Below are 20958 nucleotides of genomic sequence, written 5' to 3' on the forward strand. Positions count from 1 at the left end.
GAGTCAGGAGGACTTTCCTACCCATTCTGGCATCTAACCGCGATCCTCAGATCTCCCCCCGGCCATGTATTGAAATTTAATAATGACTTTCAGCAGGTGATCCAGAAGAAGTAACATCTGGGAAGATAACCATTGTAGTAGAAACGAAACAAATCAGTTACCTCTGCAACATTATTAGATAAAAAATTGTTTGCTATTTTATTTCAAAATATATTTAATATATTTATTTCAACTGACATGAAGTACTCGCAGAATGTGAGGTGTTGGCTTAGAAGAAAAAATGATCTTCTCACAGTCCTGAAAAGCAAAACTGTGTTTTCATTCCTCCAAGGCTATGCAAACATCCACTGTGAGTCTACTTTGACATCTAGGTCTGGGAAAAAATGTGATGCCATCAGCTACAACTTTAAATAGAAAGGCCAGAACATGTTTGTTAATGAGTGTCTGGCAATGGCACCACCCACTTAAGATAGAAGAAAAGGGATACAGTCTGAATTATTTGACCCCCTGAATGATGTAGGAGGCAAAGCTTTAAGTGACATGCACAAACAATGTGTATGACATCCATCAATATCAGGGGATTTTTATAGACTTTAATTATCCAGTGCTCTAAGCCCACCTTAGAGGTGTATCTTATGATTAACAGGAAAAACATGAGGAAACTTGATGGAGTCAGCAATCAATGAATAATTCTGTTTGGTATGCGCTGAAAACCTTGCACTTTGTGCCCTTATTTATGAATGGAAAGAGTAGACTAATCCTTGAACATTCTCTTGTTATACTAACTTTGATTGGACTTAAACTCTGCATTTCTTATTCCTTCTTGGGTCTGAGTTGTCTGCTTCTCTGAACTAAAGATATAGATAAGACTGGAATGTTTACTCATTGCATTTTACCCATGATTTAAATCTACTTTTGTCCAGTTTGAATTAAAAATAGTTGGTGGTTAATAAAATGAATCAAAAAAATCTCCTTTAGGATTTAGAGTACCTGAAGGATTGGGATTTGAGGCATATTCCTATATTCCTGTAGAAAGAATTGAAAATACTAACTGAAATAAATTATACTGAAACTTTTAAACAGTTTGGATCAACAAAGAAAATGCTACATATAAAAATACAACAGTCAGTTGTTAAAAAAGGGGGGGCACCTGTTTGTTTTTCAAGTAACAGGAGCAATTTTCATTGGTATAATTGGCCTTCCTAGCTACAAGCACTCGATTCTCATCGCAGTACAAAACAATGAAACTGAAGTGCCTATGTTCCAATAAAACTTTATATATAAAGAATTTCTTATACTTTCCACATGCCACAAAATTGTATTTATCTTTTTTTTTAAGAAACTATTTAGAATGACCTGGCATGATGGCACACGCCTGTAATCACAGCGCTCAGAGGGTTAAGGCAGGCAGATCTTGATTGCCAGGCTAGTCTGAGGTACTTTGGTGGATCTATATATCAAAAGTTAATTAAAAATGTAAAACAAATTCTTAGCTCACAAGCTATCCCAAAGTAGCCAGCAGCTAGATAATGACCTATGGGCCACTGTTTGTTAATCTATGTTTTCAATACTCCTAAATAGAGCCCCATTTGGAAAGCTTTCACTTAAGCAGAAGTAATGAAGTCAAGTACTGAGTGTCCATTTTGCAGAATTTCCTGCACCCCACAATCCTTTTTTTTTTTTCTCAAATTTTTATTATCAAACTGATGTACAGAGAGGTTACAGTTTCATACGTTTGGCATTGGATACATTTCTTGTACTGTTTGGACACCCCACAATCCTTAACTGACAGGTTAGTTGCCATTCTTGATATGCTGTGGCAAGCCCAAAGTGCAGAGTTGATAAGGGTGCAGAAGTTGAGCATAGGCAATGGCGCAGAGAATAGGAAAACTGCCTGATTAGAAAGCCCATGGCTTTGCTACGTATGTTGTAATCTTAGAAAATATTTTTATAGGTTCCACTGATAAAAGTTATTGTCATAAACTTAGGAACATTTGGCTGTGGGCATAAATTTCACAAGTAAGACCATTATTTCTAAATTGGGGAATTTCAAATATTCATTCAGTATTTAATCTACAAACTCACAGTACAGGGAGGGAGCTCAGTGGGCGAGCACTTCTCTAGCATGCACAAGTTCTTGGGTTCATCTTCAGTGCCACATGCTTGGTCTCTCACACTCATGTGCACATCCCCGCACATACACAACCTGATGAGTGTCTTTATTAGCTAGTGCTCAACTCCTTAGTATGAACAGAAAGGGTGTTAGGAGTGCCAAGTGAACAAAAAGGCCATTCATATCTGTAATACCTGCAAATAGCTAGTTGCCATTGGATCTGCTGAGGTTATGACTAATAACAAAATGAGTAGAGTTATACAATGGCATTTATTTACCTCCATTCAAATTTGAAAGCACTTCCAGACCATACATAGTTTTTAAAAGTTATTCTCTGTATATTATTGACTACCAGGCTAGAAAAATAAAGAATGAACTCCTGGTGATGGGATCTATAAATATATGGAACAGATTCTAAAGTGTTAATATAGAAATTTCCAATAAAACTTGACAAGGTAAATACAGTATCACATATCAAAATGACTTAAATTGTAGCCCATGGAACGTTAGACTTAAATTTGTATGCAGATTGTGTTTTATTAGGTTTTTTGAACTTTCCTGGGCAGCCTGTCTTGCCAGGGCATTTGGAAATAGTAACTATTACAGCCAGTGAAAAAAGGCATTAAGAAATGAACCCAACATACATCACATGTATTTGTTGTCTGTCATGAGTCAAACCAGAAGATAGTCTCAGACTCCTGCAAGTTAATTAAAACATCTCAAGAGTTTAGTTCCATATAAAAATTTATGCTTTTATGCAGGTGGCATGTGTTAATACAAGTGTGTTTTCATATTAAAGATAGCAATTAAAGTTCCTTAGAAGAAAATATATGGGTTGTGGCATTCGACATGTCTATATCCTAATGGTGTTGGAGTGGCGGTGTTAGGTGTCAGGGCTGGGCACACAGTTCCTGAATGTCACTCTGAATATTAGGGAATGAAACAAGCCTGATCTGTGTTTGCCTTGAAAGGTATCCAGACCTAATATTATACTTTAAAGACTTTCTGAAGTATTGACTTCAGAATAAGAGCAAACATTCTTTAAGGCCTGGACAAACCCAAAAGGAATTACTGAAATCTCCTATTTCATGCATACATTTTAATAGTAGTGTTCAATGACAAGTCATTAATTCCCAGCAACCCGACTCTTAGGTACAGATCTCCAAAGGCTAAAATTAGGAGCATTTGTCTGCTTGCCTTGCTATTTGATGGAGTATGGCAGTTTGTAGGACAAAGCTCATCTGTTAACTTGGCGTTGCTATTCTCTGCTAGTGTCTATACCCATGCCTGAAGGCTTGTATTAAGGTTGGTATAAAATCTACTGTCTCTCCATAGATTATTAAGTCAAGTAATTATCAAGTCAATTATCATTTATCAAGTCAATTAAACCTCACTACAAAACACACAACACAACAGAGGTTGGTATGTATAGTTCCTTGAAAATGTATTCAAAATACATACATTAAAAACAAAAATTAATTAATCACCCTTTTTGCCTAAAGATAAGCAACACAAACTGGGTGCTATTAGCTCAAGCCTGTAATCCTAGCTACTCAGGAGGCTGAGATCTGAGGATCACAGTTTGAAGTCAGCCCAGGCAGGAAGCCCTAGAGTCTCTTATCTCCAATTAATCACCAGAGAAAGGGAAATGGTGCTGTGGCTCAACACAGTAGAGTGCTAGCCTTGAGGGATAAAGCTAAGGGCCAGTGCCCAGGGGCCCTGAGTTCAAACCCCTTGACCACCACCACCACCAACAACAACATAAAGATAAGCAATATGTATTTTATAACTTTATCTTTCTCAAACTTGACCTGTCTCCCATAGTCTACCTAGAGAATTATTTGAATTCCTCTCTGGTGGTGATGGCAGAAGGGGAGTGTTGAATTCTGTCCAGTAATTGTAGTCTTACTAAAAACCTTTTGGGACTGGTCAGCTTGTTATTACTGATGAAATAGGTGAAGTAGCCAGCAACTGGCTTTAAGTAATATTTAAAAATATGTGCGCACAAGTCTCAAACAGGAACTGAAGCCTAGATAGAAATTCTCAGTAATCCCAAGCTCATGAGAATAGCAAGCAAATTGGGTTCCGTGTTTCTACAAAATGTAATGGGGGGAGGTGTATATTATTCTAACTATTGGCTATTAAATTGAAAATCAAGATACAGTTTATGAAATGCATAAACATTTTAGTTTGATGATGGCAAAGTGTTAGAAATTAAGTCTCTATCAATATCAATTCCAACCAGGGAAAGCAAGTCGTTTATTCTGCCTAACAAGCACTGATTGAGGCCACCATGTGGCGGGCAGGCTCTCTTCCAATCACCTTGGCAGTGCCGTGATGCAGCTGAGGCCCAGCGCGGAGAGGGTAACAACTGTAGAGGTTCTTAACACTTAGTATTTGATTGCAAACAGACTGGCACCAGCTTCTGTGTGCTTAACCAAAGTACTCCTCACATTAAAATGTGGATACATCCTAATACTGTTGTTTAATTTTCTTCACATTGTTGTGGGGCTTGTCAAACTGAGCTTTCCAGCTGCATGTAAAAATTCTCTTAGCCTTGCCTATAAAGAATCCTCCCGAGGCCCACGGGAGTGCATCTATTTCAGACTTACATAAGAAAAGCGTGTGTGTATGAGTGTGTGTGTGTGTGTGTGTGTGAGAGAGAGAGAGAGAGAGAGAGAGAGAGAGAGAGAGAGAGAGAGAATGATCCCGAAAAATGTCTGAATTCAGGGTTGCATGTTCTAGACTCAGGTTTGGAAAAGAACAGTTTTGAGCCAAATCTTACTCAAGACTTTTTTTTTAAATAAATAAAGATTTATAAACTTACAACCTTTCTCACTTCTACTTTGTGGCAGCTTTTATGCTGAAACAACAGTAGTATTGAATCATTGCGATAATGAGTTTAATAAAGCCAATGAAAACGAAAAGATTTACTACAGGGCTCATGTGTGTGTTTGTTTCCAAGAGCAAGGGCTTGAACTCAAGGCCTGGGCAGCATCTTTGAGCTTTTGTGATCAAGGCTAATGCTCTACCACTTTGAGCCACAGGTCCATTTCTGGCTTTTTGGACGTTAATTGGAGATGAGTCTCACAGACTTTTCCTACCCAGGCTGGCTTTCAACTGTGATCCTCAGGGGGCTGGGGATATAGCCTAGTGGCAAGAGTGCCTGCCTCGGATACACGAGGCCCTAGGTTCGATTCCCCAGCACCACATATACAGAAAACGGCCAGAAGCGGCGCTGTGGCTCAAGTGGCGGAGTGCTAGCCTTGAGCGGGAAGAAGCCAGGGACAGTGCTCAGGCCCTGAGTCCAAGGCCCAGGACTGGCCAAAAAAAAAACAAACAAAAAAACAAACTGTGATCCTCAGATCTCAGCCTCCTGAGTAACTAGGATTGCCTATCCTCCTGTAGACTCCAGTACTGTGATGTCCAATATGGTAGCCACCAGCCACAGGTAGTTCTGCAGCTCTTGAAATGGACTGGCATAAGCTGAGATGCCTAAAATACATTCCAGAGACTTAGAGTGTAAAATAGCGCAATGGTCAGATGCCAATTACTCGCTGAAACACTTCTGTTATTAAAATTAGTTTCACTTGTTAAAATGTGACTATTTGAAAATTCAAAAGGTGTCTCAAATGGCTATCTCACATTCAATTTATGGTGACAGAGCTGATGCAGAGCATGGAATTTAGAGGCTATGTGACTTAGAGAAATAGAAAGAAGGACGTATGAGAAAACATTCTCTTGTATTTGCAAATGTCTACAGCAAGCAACTCTTTTGAAAGTTCAACTATCCCCCATAGGAGGAATAATCAAACACAACAGCTTGTAGTCATAGGTGAGATCTCCCAGTGCAGACTCTGACTGAGAATTGGAATTGGGAGGCAATCCAGGAAGCACCTGGAAGGAAGAGGAAATGGAAAGGAAGGAAGAGGAAAGAGGGTGTGTTAATGAGCCCGTTGTCACTTTGGACTCATGTGCTTTCCCCCAGTGGGGCCCTGGGAGAGATTTTATGGACTGAGGCTCAGAGTGGTTCCAACCAGAAGAAAGTGAGTGAGCTGTCCTGTTCTTCCCACCAGTTGCCAGTAGTTTCCATCTACGTACCTTGACTGTGCCTAGCACTGCAGCCTGCCTGCCCTGCCAGAAGCTGGGCGCCGCTCTCAGGCAGAACGGCACAGGGGTTTGCAGAAAGTAACCATCTGCTCTATTGGGAATGATACCTTCTGGAGACATTTGAGTTGGACCGTTCTAGTGTCTAGATCTTGAATCAGACTATTTTATCTCCTCATATTTCTAATTTCAACCGTTTTCTGGTGCATGTGCTCATCTTCTCATCTGCTCTTAATGATAGCATTGATAGGTGGATGGATCATTATTCTCTTACTATGAATGGGAAGCGTAAGCTCAAGTATGTCATTTGTTCAAGAGAGACTACCTGGGGAGTGGCTGAGGCTTCCTTCCCTCTGTCTTCCATGACCGTCCACGCCTGATTGCTTGGGTTTCTATAAAGCTCAGCTTGGTAAGAAGATGTGAATATATTGATGTTTTCAGGGAACAATAGAACTTATAGTTTTCTTTTAAAGGTATGCATAGGAATATGGATACTTACATCTACTTAGTCCTACAACCCTGACCCTAAAAATGTTATCTCACTGTACAATCAAATGAAGAGATTCTAGAGCCTGCAGACCGCCACACAGGATGTTAGTGATACAGTTCAATTGCAGAAAGCCCCCGAGAGGTCCCTGTAGCGGAAGCTTATGGACACACGGCTTCTTTACCACTGGATTGTGTTCTCTTCAAAAGTGCTGTCAGCCCCTTTGGTACTACTTGAAAACAAGTCTCTCTCCCAGCTTAATTTCCCTGCATTATACTTCTGACTCAGTAATTCTTCGTAGACTTTGGTAACACTTGTACTATTTAAATTTGAATAACCCCATAGGAATGAGATAGGTCAAAGTGTTTAAATCACAGGCTTTAGTCTATGTATTAGATGATTAAAAACAGATTTTTACATGAGGTATTTTGAAGAAAGGGAGGGAGAAGCAAGCAGATGTTTGCAAAATTGAAATGTGTGGGATTGCATTTATTTGGCTCTCTTACTGACTAGCTTTAGAAAAGTCATATCTATGACAATTGAACTGTAAACAGTTACATGATATATTTCCCTAGAAATTTCCTGCTACAAAGGGTCAGCCAAAAAGAAAAGTAAAAGGATTCCCTAAGATTAACACACTAAAAGGAGCTGACTAATATACCTTGTAATCACCATAGCTAAATCAAGGATATTGAATAATGAAGTGCCTTAGAATTGTTCATTAGTCTCTGACTATAATGTGATTCTCAGTTGTAGTTCACTTAGTGCAGACATCTTTTGGTGTTTCCATATAGAGGAGGGAGAGTTGTTATGAAGAGCTGTGAAAGAGAGTTTTTCTGTGGAATTATTAGGTGGTCCCTAAGCCAATCCAACTGGCTCATTGGTTGACTTTGGCTTTAAATGATGAATAGTTAGTTCCATGTCTCCTTTCCAGTAGTCATATTTGAGATGGGTCGAATATTTCAAAGACACACATGGAAGACTTCTTGTTGGTATTTCAGTCCTGATGATAAAAACATAAAACTTCCCTCCAAAATGAGAACGCCTGAGATTTCGAGAAAAATCGGTTTGCAAGTGTATCATGAAGAATGCAGAACCCAGCTTAAACCTAGGTGTGAAATCCCCAAGGACTAGAAATAAGAGCAAGTGCAGAGTGGTGAGGGAGGCTGGATCTGGGCAACTCCAAGAAGATGGGGGAGTGGGAAGATGCTCGGGGGAGTGGGGAGCATCCGCTGCTCACTACAGTGACAGCAGAAGCCCTGGGCAACTAACTGAAAGTGAACACTCATGTAGACTCTTGGCTCAAAGGGCACCCCTCACCTTCCGTGGAATTTCAGCCAGACGTGGAACTCTCATGGAAGGAAACAGAGGCATTGCGCCAAGCCATGATCTCTGCCTCAACTGCACGCAGTGTCTTGTGGGAATACCTTCTTTGGGGAAAGAAACTCAAGTCCTAACCTCAGCCTGTACTCCTCACCTGGCTGGGCTATATGATCCCCAAAGCATAGCAAAGAGTACAAAATTCATATCAAATACCAAAAAAAATTACTTGACACAGATAAAATCAAATTCTTGGGAGACATTCAACAAAGATCTGTCCATGAAGACTTGCCATTTTTCCAGAGTTTAAGAATAAGTCTGTTGAGTTCACTTCAAATTATGGAGAAAAGAATTCTATCTTTGGAACAGGGTCAAAAATAGTTCAATAAGAAAAAGCAAGTGTGGCCAGGTGTCCGTGGCTCACACCTGTAACTCTAGCTACCTAGAAGGCTGTGATCTCTTTATTGTGGATCTCTCCTGATGGCCCAGCCATTTCCTTGTGAACAGGGAGTAGAGATTTTTGTTCTTGCTTCCCAAGTATCTCTCTCAGAATCAGATATAGCAAAAGCTTAGTAAGTACCAGTTGTATGCATGGATAAATGAAGGAATGAAGGCTAAAAAGGAAGAGTACAAGGAAATGGGAAAGAATAGGGATATTTGAATGAGTCTCAATGAAGCACAGAAGACTGAAAATATGATTAAATGTTCATTCAAGGATATTTCAATTTGATGCTCTAAAGGAACAGGAAATAATTCTATAGTCTTACATTCCACTGTGATGTGAAACAGTGTTGTTAAAGGATTATTCATCTTGCATGGATAGACAAAGAATAGACTCATGTACACTGTAACAAACTGAGGAAATATATATGACAAGGATATCTAATAAATTTTTATAAATGGCCATGTTGTCAGCACTAGCTGGTCAAGTCAAACTTGTTTCCAACAGATTAACCTCAACTTAACCATAAAAATCATAAATCCTAAGATTTAATATAGGCTAGAGATATGTTGGGATATCTTCCTTACATTGTTACCATTTCTGATTCAATTAAAGGGATAAAAATCAAATCACTTTCTTTCATCTTAATTCATGACCTAGCAATAACATATAATAACTATTCAGGTAATACAATAAACAGGAACAAAATAATGAAGTCTGAGTAGGTATAGAAATTTATTCTACAATCCAACTTTGAAGATACAATTTCAATCTATAAATATTTGAAATAGTATCAGTTTGATTGAAATTTCTGAAAAAAAAATGTGATTTTCCTGAGTATGAAAAATTGTGTCTATACTAGAGAAGTAGGCATAATGACGTTTTTCTTCTTTTCTTCCTGAACAGCAAAACTTAGAGAGCAACCTCACCAACCTTATCAAGAGGAACACAGAACTGGAGACCCTTTTGGCTAAACTCATTCAAACCTGTCAACATGTTGAAGTGAGTATATCTCTAGCTATCTGTACTCAATTTTGGAATTATAACTCCTAGATCAAGGTTTTTATGTCCTCACACTTTCTAAGTGAGAAATTATTTTCTTCTTCAAATTAGATGTTTGTCAAACACCAAACTTGTAAGATAGATGAACTGGAGAAGAACTAGAACCTCAGAGAATGTCTCCCCAGGGATACCCCCTCCTCTCCCTTTAAGCTATCCTAGGATCCAACATTCCATAGTATTCTTGTGACTGTAGGTTTTAATCACCTTCACAAAGAACAGCCAAAACAAAGCAGTATTTATAAGGTATTCTGTTAGCTTACTAGAGCTGCCATAACATATTACCACAAGCTTGGACAACATAAAACAAGGGATATTTATTCTCCCTCAGTTCTGGATGTCATAAGCCCCAAATCCAGGTGTCAGCAGGGCCACACGCTGTGTAAAGGCTCCTGGGAGGATCCTTCCTGCCTCATATCACCTTCTGGTGCCTCCAGGCAATCCTTGGACTTCCTGGCCTTATTCATTTCCATTATCACATGACCCTTTCTCCCATGTCTCTGTATTTGCGTCCAAATTTCCTTCTAATAAGGACACAAATAATTGGCTAAGAGTTCATCCTTGTCCTTTATGAATTCATTTTAATAAAGATACTATTTCTTTCGGGCTTTCTCCCTCCCTTCCTCCCTCCCCCCCCTTTCTTTTTCCTTCCTTCCTTCCTTCTTTTCGTGCTAGTACTGGACCTATGTGCTATCCCTTATCTTTTTCACTCAAGGCGGGTGCCTACCACTTGAGCCATAACTCAGCTTTCCTGTTTGGAGGGTATGGGGGGGAGGTTAATTGGAGACCAGTGTCTCACCATTCTTCCTGCCTGGGCTAGCTATGAATTGTAATCCCCAGATTTCTGCCTCCTGAATAGCTAGGATTACAGGCACGAGCCAGCCACCATTTCCTAACTTCTGGTTTCTAAATATATTGTCATTCATACCATTGAATCTATTATTTTGGAAGATATAATTCAACCCCCTACAGGTCTATGTTAAATGTTTCTTAGCAGTCATATGTATATCCATGAAATCAACCACCATTACTGCACTAACACAACCTGTAATGATTCTACACTGCTCAAGGGAAAATATCAATTTGAACTCTGTTTGAGTATTTCCAAGTTAAACTCCCCAGATATTCCCAGCTATAGAAGCAAAATATTTTGAATATATAATTAAAATTTCTGCCAGTAACCATTTGCAAAATTATAAGTTCTCTTATCATCTAATCAGTAATTATTAGTTTCTGATTTCCTGTGTGCCCATAGCAGCAGTCATTGGTGCACAATAGAATAAAAAGAATAATTAAGAGCACAGTGTATTCAAGGACCACATACTCCCATACAATAACTCATTTGAAGAACAGCACAGTATCTAGTTAGGATTGACTAAAGTGGTAGAATATTGCATTAAAAAAAACCTAAAGTCCATGTATATTTTGGCATTGATGGCTCACACTATCATCCTGGCTACTCAAGAGGTTGAGATCTGAGAATTGTGGTTCAAAGCCAGCCTGAGCAAGAAAGTCTGTGAGACTTTTATCTCCAATATATTTCTAAAAAGCCAGAAATGGAGCTGTGGCTCAAGTGGTAGAACACCACCGGCCTTAAGCTAAAAAGCTAGCGAACAGTGCCCCAGCCCTGAGTTCAAGCCCTCATACTGGCACAAAAAGTCCACATACTTTCACTCTTGACATTGGGAAACAAACAATTAAGGATGAGAGAGTTTAAAGGATTAGATTTTTTTCAGTCTTGTGATGCAGAAAATGTTAGTGAGACATTTTCCAGTACCATAAATTAGACAATTATAGACAAGTTAAATGAGAAAGAAAGAAGTAAGTACCGTTTGCCTGAAACTTTATAGTGGAGTTGTGACTTAAGCCAATCCAATAGACTTCAGAAATACTGTTTTTAAACATAGTCCAGGTATTAGGGTATTATTTATACAGCACAAAGGTGTTCACGTTCGCCAAGGGATACATTCTTCGGCACAATAAAACTTAGCAAAGATGTTTTCAGATCCTCTCAGCTTAACAGCTGGTCTACTATGCAAATGTTAGTTCTCTAAAGGAAAGCTTACAATAATTAATGTTCGCAGAGTGTATGCTGTTCCTTATTCCTGATTGGAAATTCAAAACTGGTTACTGAGAACCATGTCAGTGGCAAATTTTCTAAACTCCAGGTCTGTTAAGCTTTTCTGCAATCGTGTCTAAGAAGTAAGAGGAGGGATGTGTCCCTCCCATCCCCCAGCCATCCACTTCAGCCGCTCTTCACTGCAGTGCCATGGAGCAGATTATGATAAATAGAGGAGAATATGACATTCAAAGGAAAGCAAAAGAGGAATAAGAGCAAAATGGAGCTGAGAGCACATTAGAACTGCTATCCACTGAGCTCAGTGGTTCAATCTATAGGTTCTGGTTTTTGAAGAACTACATGATTCTCTAGGTAGAACCATCTTTCATCCTGTTGGATGCAGTTGGGAAGGTGCAAACAGCAAGTACAGCAATAGCATATTGCAGAATCCTGCTTCGACTGAATTCACTTGTGGCCATCATCTCCCCAGGGATCAAGTTAAGCCTTGTTGATTAAACAACATGAGAAATACCAGTGAACAAGCATAATGTTTTCATTATTGCAGAGTAACATGACGATGCATTATATGAATGAGTGGATGAACAAAATAGAAAGATCCATGTGCTGTATTTTATTTTAATGATGTGATGGCATTTGATGTTTAGGATAATAAGAGGGAATTATTTCTCTTGAGTAAAAAAAATTACCTGTGCCTAATGGTAAATCTTATAAATGCTTTATGGATTGGGTGATTATTTCATTCGATTTCAGCTGGTTACTTCTTGAAGCATTAGTGTCTGGTTTCTATTATGGCTAGTAGTAATTTCAGAAAAATTCCTTTTTCCTAATACAATATTAATATGACTTGTACTTACAAAATTCTAGTCATTCTAGCATAATGTAAAATTGTATTCTATCATGTTCAGTAATTTCAGATGAGAGAAATTCAAGAAATTGACAAACAATGGCCAACTATTGTAAGGAATCAGTTATTGTTTTAATTGAGATGCAGGCATTTAAAATAAAGCTATTCCTGAATCAATTGTGGTCGACTTGTAAACAGATGCATATATACAATTAGAACTTATTCTAGACAAGAAGAAAAGAGTATTCATTTCTTTCTCTGTTGCTTCATATAAATCCTTTGGAATGGCAACAAATGATGGTGAAGAAATTTGGAATTTTGTAAATTTACTCATGGTAAATAAATAGAGTAGAAAATTTAAAAATTAATTAATTAAATAGAAAATAAAGAAATAAATTAAATTGAACAGAGAACTAAAAATCATGAATGTGCTGTTTCCATATTTGTCCTCTTATTCCTTCTGATGAGTATTCTTGCGGAAGTGTGTGTGGTGGTTGTGCATGCATGTGCCTCCAGAACTGTGGCTTGAACACAAGGCCACACACTCTTGTTTGGCTTTTTTGCTTAAGGTTGGCACTCTACCACTTGAGCCACACCTCCACTTCCACCTTTTTGCTGGTCAACTGGAGATGAGTGTCTCAGACTTGGAGATGAGTGTCTCAGACTTGGAGATGAGTGTCTCCGACTTGCTGCCAGTGCAGACTTTGAACCTCAATCCTTAGCTCTCAGGCTCCTGAGTAACTAGTATTATATCTGAGCCACTGGCATCTAGCCAGTGTGTTCTAGAAATGTGCTCTTTAGCTGTGTTTTGCCAAACAGATATTTGTGGGTGCAGGTGTAAATATTTGCATAGTCAGATATTTGCATTTAGTAAATGGTCATACTCATTTGTCAGTGCCCTTAGTGTGAAGGGACTGTAAGTAGCTAAGCCAGGCACCGGTGGCTCACGCCTGTCATGCTAGCAACTCAGGAGGTTGAGATCTGAGGATCTTGGTAGGAAGCCAGCCCAGGCAGAAAAGTTCCCATGAGACTCTTATCTCTAATGAACCACCCCCAAACTAGAAGTGGAGCTGTGGCTCAAGTGGTAGAGCACTAGCCTTGAGTATAAAGAGGCACAGGGACAGCACCCAGGCCCTGACTTCAAGCCTCACAACGGACAAAAAAGAAATGAAAGGCCTTTCATGTTGCATCTGAGTTTAACTTAAACTTTGCTTCTGTAGGTTCATTGATGGCTATCTGAGCACATAGATCTGTATATGCTTCATACTTAGGCGCACATAGATCTGTATATGCTTCATACTTAGGCCTCGAATCTGTAACTCTTTGCAAGAAATGATACGTGTGCTTTTTAGGAAAACAAGATGGATATCTTCATCAAACAATTACCCATCCAAGGCACAACTGAAAGTTCAAGGAAAACTCCAAATAGGTAGTGTTAGGCACTGGGCGCACTATTTGTTTAAATCAATGCAGTGGAAAAGCATTTCCTGATCGACATCCTAGGTTCCTCGACTCTATTTCTTCCTTTTCCTCTTCCTGAAGGTGTCCTTGTATTTGGAACTTAGCATTCCTCAGGGAAAAGAATCCCCCTGGCTAGTTGAAGTGAAAACAAAACAAAGAAAATGAAAAAAAAAAACTCACAGAGCACAGAGGCAACTCCTAATTGTTGTAAATTAAGTCAATGAATTCCTTCCCACGACTCAGAAGGAAATGCCACTTCCTTACAAGTCCACCCCTACTCCTGGGGTTTCATTTCTGCTTTTCTTTAAAAATGGAAGCATTTTAAGGTCTTCCCTCCCCCTCATTGTTTCCATAATTTGTTTTATAAATGAGAATAAGGAAATGAAATAGACTTTTGATTGTGTAAGTGCCAGCTTTTTAAAAGCTAGAGAAAGGAGAGTATGAAAGTCAAGGTAATTCTTCACTCAGAACAGAAGCTTTCTAAGAGCAACACTGGGGAGACTCCCAGGAAATGTTTGTGTAACTTGATGGTTGGGATTCTAGAAACTTAGTGTTTTGACAACTCTGTTTTGTTTACTTCCAGAGAGAAGTACAGTGAAATGTTCCCTTGAATAAGTTGAGAGTTCATGTTATCTGGGGCATAGGACAAGATTCTGAAAAGTAATCAAAATGTAGATCAGGAATGAGACTTATTTGTACTCCTGTAATCCCAGAACTCAGGAAGCTGAGGCCAGGTGATTCAGAGTTCAAGACCAGCCTGTGCTTACATAGTAAGAACCTGTGAATAGTAGCATTAACAACAAAAAAATTTGAGCCCAGCTACAAAACTTAACTCGCTTGCATCATATATAAATGTTTCTTTTCATTATCACACCCTTTCTGCATTTCTTCAAAAAATTAAAAGATGTGCTTTATTAGCTAAGCAGTTAAAAACCAATAATGCTTATTAAATTCTCTACACTTTTGGAGAATTAAGTCTTTCACAGAAAATTCAATAAATGTCTATTTGGGGTATTCTAAGTAATGGAGATTATAAATCCGTACTGAGATAGTGGTATTGATCAGTTGGGAAAGTATAATGAATTACCGTAGTTGCTTAGGAAAGGAAGAGGCCTAGCCTATTGTACTATCCTTGTTGAAGGTCATCCTGGAAGGTCCTACTCTAAATCCAGCATCCTGTCAAAATATTGGCCATGATCTCTTTGGTTTGTCTCGCCTTCTTTGTAGTCACTTAAAAAAAATTCTTGTTAGTACTATTTTTCTTTCAAAACCACCTTTCTTTTTTTCATTTTCTTTCCTTTTAATGGGAAGTCTGTTCTCCTAGTGACTCTCTGAGACTTTCCTGTGTTGGCATGTGGTGTGACAGGCTTCTGGTGGGTGAATTAAGTGCCATTTTTATTGGATTTCTGCGCCAGTAATGTACTCTGTAAGTTGAGAGATTTAACAGGGGTAAATTATCTTGGGTAATATGTAGCTTTGTGAGAAACTGTAAAGAATAACTTGGCAAAACAAATGGGGGTCTGTAGAAGAATTGTTAAGTCACCAATCAAGCATTCTAAATTTTGAAATGAAGAAAGTCACTTAGTTGAAAAAGAAAGATGAACTTTTTTGTTGGAATGCATTTTGTTGAACAGTTTTATAATCACAGCATTTTCTTACTAGGAGCCATTGGCAGTTCCTATATTTAGAACAAGCAAACACACGCACGCACACACACACACACACACACGTACACACGCATGCAAGTGCGCGCGCACACACACACACACACACAGTCTCATGGACATGCGCATGATCTGGGTAAAGTAGATTGTATTAGTAGGAAAGGGATGACATGGTGTCCAAAATTATGACTCATTGTCACTTCACATAAGGATCAGATTCCTATCGCATTTGACATTCCTATCCTTATAAAAAGATTTCGATTTTAGGCCTTGTTTCACCATATCAGGTAATCCCCATTTAGCTTTGGTTCTCCATGCAAATAACTCTGGAAATGATGCAATGGGACAAATATGACAACATTCAGAAAGTGGATTATGGTAACTACTGTAGTAAAGTTGAATTCTTAGGTTTGGGATTCCTATGATGAAGAAGAAAAAGAACTGTTCATCTATACTGGATTTCATGTTAGGAGAAGACTAGTTTTGCTACTACATATGTATAAAGGTTATGTATCTTTGTTTATACCACTAAGTTTGCTAAAGTTGACAACTTATGAAGCAAATTTATTTTATCTCAGTGGAGTTAAAATTCAATTCTTTGTAAAAGTAGTGTCTAACACATACTTGAATTTCTCCCCTTAGATTCAATAACCCTCCCTTAATAAAACACTGATTCAGTAGCAGATATTGGATTCTTTTACTTTCTTGGGTATATTGATGAGGAATACTGATAGAGTATTAGTATGTCTTCCAGTATTTTGGAATTAGGGATTCATGTTATGTATGAGTATAAGGCTTAGTTGATACTACTTTTAGAGTAACATTCCGAAAGGGGAAAAAAACATTATTCAAACTTTTTCACCATTTGTTAATCTTTCTAGTTTGGATAGGAGGAACTATTATGTCATGTTTTAAATCCTACCAGATGGGTCAGCATTGACTTTGATCACTTGTACCTGCCTCTGAAGACAGATTTCCAACTTTAATATGTACATAACTGGGAGCCCAATGGCTGGGAATGGAGAGATCGTGGTTTCTCTGTTGGATTGCGATGTGATCTCTCCACTGTGTAAAAGAATTCTGCTACTCCATATACAATCTCCTTGACTTGAAACAGTGATCAGTGACATATTTGAATGGCTGGACAATGGAGATATTTCTGGCATGTTATAAAATGACATGTTTTTTCAATGAACATTATAGTAGTAGCTGTACTTCAGGTTTCTTAAGAGATGACCTTAACTCAATGTATCCCAGTGAACATATCAAAAACGAGAGAGAATGACTCTCAAGTGAACAGGTAGAAATCTGGGTTCTCTTAGTGGTTCTTGTTCATTCCATTCAGAGGTAAATGTTATCCCAACTATCAGCCATGGTTTTGTAACTACACCAAACACTTCTGGATCTAATGTATAGTTATAATTATTTCCTTCAATGAGTAAGTATAAAATTATTTTCTTTATGACAATCAAGCCCAAAGTATTCCTTTGTATAAAATAATTATAGATTATGTGAGAAAACTGATATGTCATATTTTACCTTCTTCCAATTGGTTTCTATTTTTAATTGCTAAATGTCATAGAAAAAACTAAAGAGCTTTGTTCTAATTGTGACATTCCACAGCAAAATAGTTGAGTCATGCATACAAAATTTCCATTCACAAGAGTGCAATTGTACTGGTTATTTTCATTTTAAACAAAAATATGAAAATTTAAATTTAGCTTGGAAGGCCTGAGGCTGCCACTATATGTAAAAGGCTCTCAGCAAGGAGCGACACATAAAGATTTTTACAACCAAATGAGGTAACTTCTCAGCCCAGGAATTTATGATAGAGCTTTTGCTGTACTTGCACAACTGTTTTCACTATATATGACATCAAGTTCATCTATATGAGGTGATGGACCTAGCTTAACTCCCTAATTCTCTGACTAGGCAAAGTGGTTATTGGGCTGCCATAAGTCTATGCAGGAAAGTCTCCAGTCAACTTCCATAGGATTGGGAAGATGGTACCTCTTTTTTGCTTGCGTGTATCAGGAGAGAATTAGTGTATAAAGCTGGTAAAATTCCACAACCAAGTGGAGATAGTAGTGGAGGGAAAGCAAAAATGGTGGAACTTAAGGCAAATGTGCATGAAAAACAATTATAACTGTGTGATAATGATTGCAATAGTCATTTAGTGTAAATGTCTTTCAAAGGACCATAACAAAAATCTGCAAGTAAAGAAAGTGAGTTTGAGCTGGGCATGATAGCCCATGCCGATAATCCCAGCATTCAGGAGGCTGAAGCAGGAGGATTGAAAGAACAAGACCCACCTAGAGATAGAGAGAGAGAGAGAGAGAGAGAGAGAGAGAGAGAGAGAGAGAGATCCAACCAAGTAATAAAACTAGAGTAGTAGCTGAACTTCTGCCCAAACCAAATGTCAGACTTTAAAGAAATAATTAGAAAGCTAGATCCCCAAGGAGAATAGGGAATCGCTCACTGAGTTAAATGGCATCCACGATTAACAAAAGCTCACTGAGCTGCAATAGCTACCTTCACAGTTGAGACAGGGAGCCTTGTGGTCTTATGACTGTTCTTCTTAAATCTTTGATTAGTAACTGTTGACCTGGTAACCTCAACTTCTTGGAGATGACATTTATTTCCTTTAGTAAAGTTCTTAAGGTCTGGGGGTATAGCTCAAGTGGTAGAGTGCTTTCCAAGCAAGTGTGAGGCCCAGAGTTCAAATCCCGGTACCATAAAAATGCGTCTCAGAAAGTAAAATAAGGTTCTTGTGTTCTGCTTCCCCAGGAAATTTGAGGTTTACTATATAAAGATTAACACCTAAACTATACCACAGAATCAATAGTTGATGTATAATTTAGGACTAAAATAGATGTTTGTATGCTAATAATTTCTAGCATTTAAAGAGAAGATGACTGACATATTACAGAATTTGGCATTTGCTTTAAGATTCCACCTTCATACACAGAATTTATTTCAGACCTGGGACTTTAGAAATCAAAACAATATTGCAATGTTCAGGAGAACCTGAGTTATACTGTGCACTATTTGTAAGTTTAATTTATTAGATTTATAAGAGCTACTTAATGATTTAGGAAGGATTAACTTGTTAGGGCTTTAATTTTATCCTGTGAGGGATTTGAATTGCTCATAAAGTAAATTGAACGAGTTACACTTGTAAATGTAGTTTAAAATACTGTAGGAATTTGTTGGTAGAACTTGGAAAGATGACACCCAGGAGGAGAAGACTGAGTGGAAGAAGTGCTTGAGGTCATTTGCAGAACTATGAACTGTCTTATATCCTCACTGAGCTGTTGATAGTGTTAGTTACCAAAATCCACTGAACAATTTCTTCGTGCATTTATGTAAATGTATATAATTTTATGTAAATTTGCCTCAACCTCAAAAATGTGTTAAGAATTTAATTAGCTAATTTCTATACAGAACTGATTGTGCAATGAAGCTGAGTTTATCCAACTTGCATGAAGCAACATTGGTTCACTCAAGAAACTCCTGTGAATGATTCTTCTTGGTTTTATAAAATTTGTTGAATTTATAACTAGACAGTGAGATTCACAATTTGAATTTAAAAGCTTAAGGGAAAATGGCTCATGTAGATGCCGTCCTTGGGTGTAAGTTGGAGTCTCCTTGGTAGAGCAAGTGGGTTCTGACTGTTGATGATCACATGGTTCCTTCTCTCCTCCAACACTGGCACATTTGTATATGCACAGATCCATACACCTGACAAATTCTCTCTCTGAAGGACTGAACCTCCCCCCCCCCCCGGTTTAACTCAAGGATGGCACTGTACCACTTGAACTACCGTTCTAATTCCAGCTTTGGGATGTTTAATTAAGGATGTCTCAGGGACTTTGCTGACTAGGCTAGCTCCCAATCACAGTTCTCAGAGCTCAGCCCCCTGAGGAGCTAAGATTACAGGTGGCCCAGAAAAAGTTCCCTTCTTGAGAAGATTTTATCCAGGACACTTTCTACAATGGTAGATTTCAGTAGCCACATATCCCTAAGTTCGTAAGTGATGAAGACAGGGAAATCTTGCCCAACCTGAGGGCTCTGCCATTGGAGCAAGGATAAGAGGATGGGATGGCAAAAGGAAGGAAAAAGGGGAGAGCAGTCTACAGAGGAAGGGCATTTTTTCCAAGCCCTGAAAGAGGTCACAGAAGGCCGTCATTATAACTCCTGTCTTTCCTATTGATTCTCTAGAATACTCATTTCTGTCCTTTGTGGTTTGTAGAAGAAAATATGAACCAATAACCTCTTAGAAGTAACTTGGAGGAAAGACTTAAGGCAGAATAATTTGATACATGTAGAGGGGCTTAAAGTAGCTATGAAGATGACTCACTGGGTTACGTTTTTTATATCAGACTCTTTTATGTACACGCACATTTCACATTCTCAAAAATCAGGAATGAGATGATATCTGAAGTCTTTAAGCTTTGCTTTGTATATTATTACTGATACACTGGTAGCGCCCTCCATATTTATGGAGGAACAAGTCAACTTTATTTCCTCTTCTATTTCTTAGCTGCTAAGACTATTACAAAAATCTCTGGAAACCAATAACTTTGATTTCCTATACTTTAACAGGGTGGGAGAACAGGGAGGGAAAGAAGTAAAACTTGTGATTTAGAAGCAGGTAGCACATAGCAGGTTGGCCTTTGGATTTTGATGCAAACAATTTCGTTTTTTAGCATGCTATCTGAAGCCAATGAAGCCAAATGGACGCTAAAGGAACATAGTTTCTGTGTGGTTCCTTCTTAATGTCTGCCATCATTATGAGCTAATCTGATTGAAAAACAGCCACACAGATAGTGCCGACAGATGCTCTTGTAAAGAAGACACATGCAGATGCTGATCTGGAATCAGCCTCTGGCTACTGAAACAAAGGATCACTTGAATTTTTGCAGAATAAAGTACTTTTTCCTTCTGCTTTTCATGAAATGGCCTTAAAGAATTCCTCTTGTTTGTGGTTTCACAAAAAAAAAAAAAATCAGAGCTATGCCAACGAGGCCCGCCTTTCAGGGTTCTATTAAACAATAAGAAGGCTTTGTTCTTGGCAATAAAATTAAAGCAAGCAGTGTTTCCATTACCTGGCAGGATGCCCTCCCCAGCCCCCACCCGCCCCTGATCCTGACACACTGAACAGTCTTCTGCTTCCCAGGTAGGAAAGTGAGAAGGGAACATCTGTCAGGCTTGTATATAGAAATATACATTGACCTTTCAGGTAATGAAGGAAGGAAGAAAGCAAAGTAAGGGGGGGGGAGGATTCCTTTTTTAAATGCTCCTTAAAAAGATAAAGTTATGTTGCAGAGGCTTAAAGCTCTAAAACCATTGTTTAGAAAGTCAATAATAATTTCACAGTG

The 20958-nt window shown here is 38.4% G+C and overlaps 1 protein-coding gene across 6 annotated transcripts in view; it reads left to right on the forward strand.

Moving 5' to 3' along the window:
• Positions 1-20958, forward strand: part of Mid1 (midline 1) — a 306714-nt gene that overhangs the window by 238369 nt on the left and 47387 nt on the right. For all 6 annotated transcript variants that reach the window (XM_048335725.1, XM_048335724.1, XM_048335726.1 and 3 more), the window contains exon 3: positions 9376-9471. In XM_048335725.1, the coding sequence (XP_048191682.1) occupies positions 9376-9471 (96 nt within the window). The remainder of the gene's footprint in view (positions 1-9375; positions 9472-20958) is intronic.

The sequence above is a fragment of the Perognathus longimembris genome, chromosome 28, assembly GCF_023159225.1.
Source record: "Perognathus longimembris pacificus isolate PPM17 chromosome 28, ASM2315922v1, whole genome shotgun sequence".
NCBI classification, from domain to species: domain Eukaryota; kingdom Metazoa; phylum Chordata; class Mammalia; order Rodentia; family Heteromyidae; genus Perognathus; species Perognathus longimembris.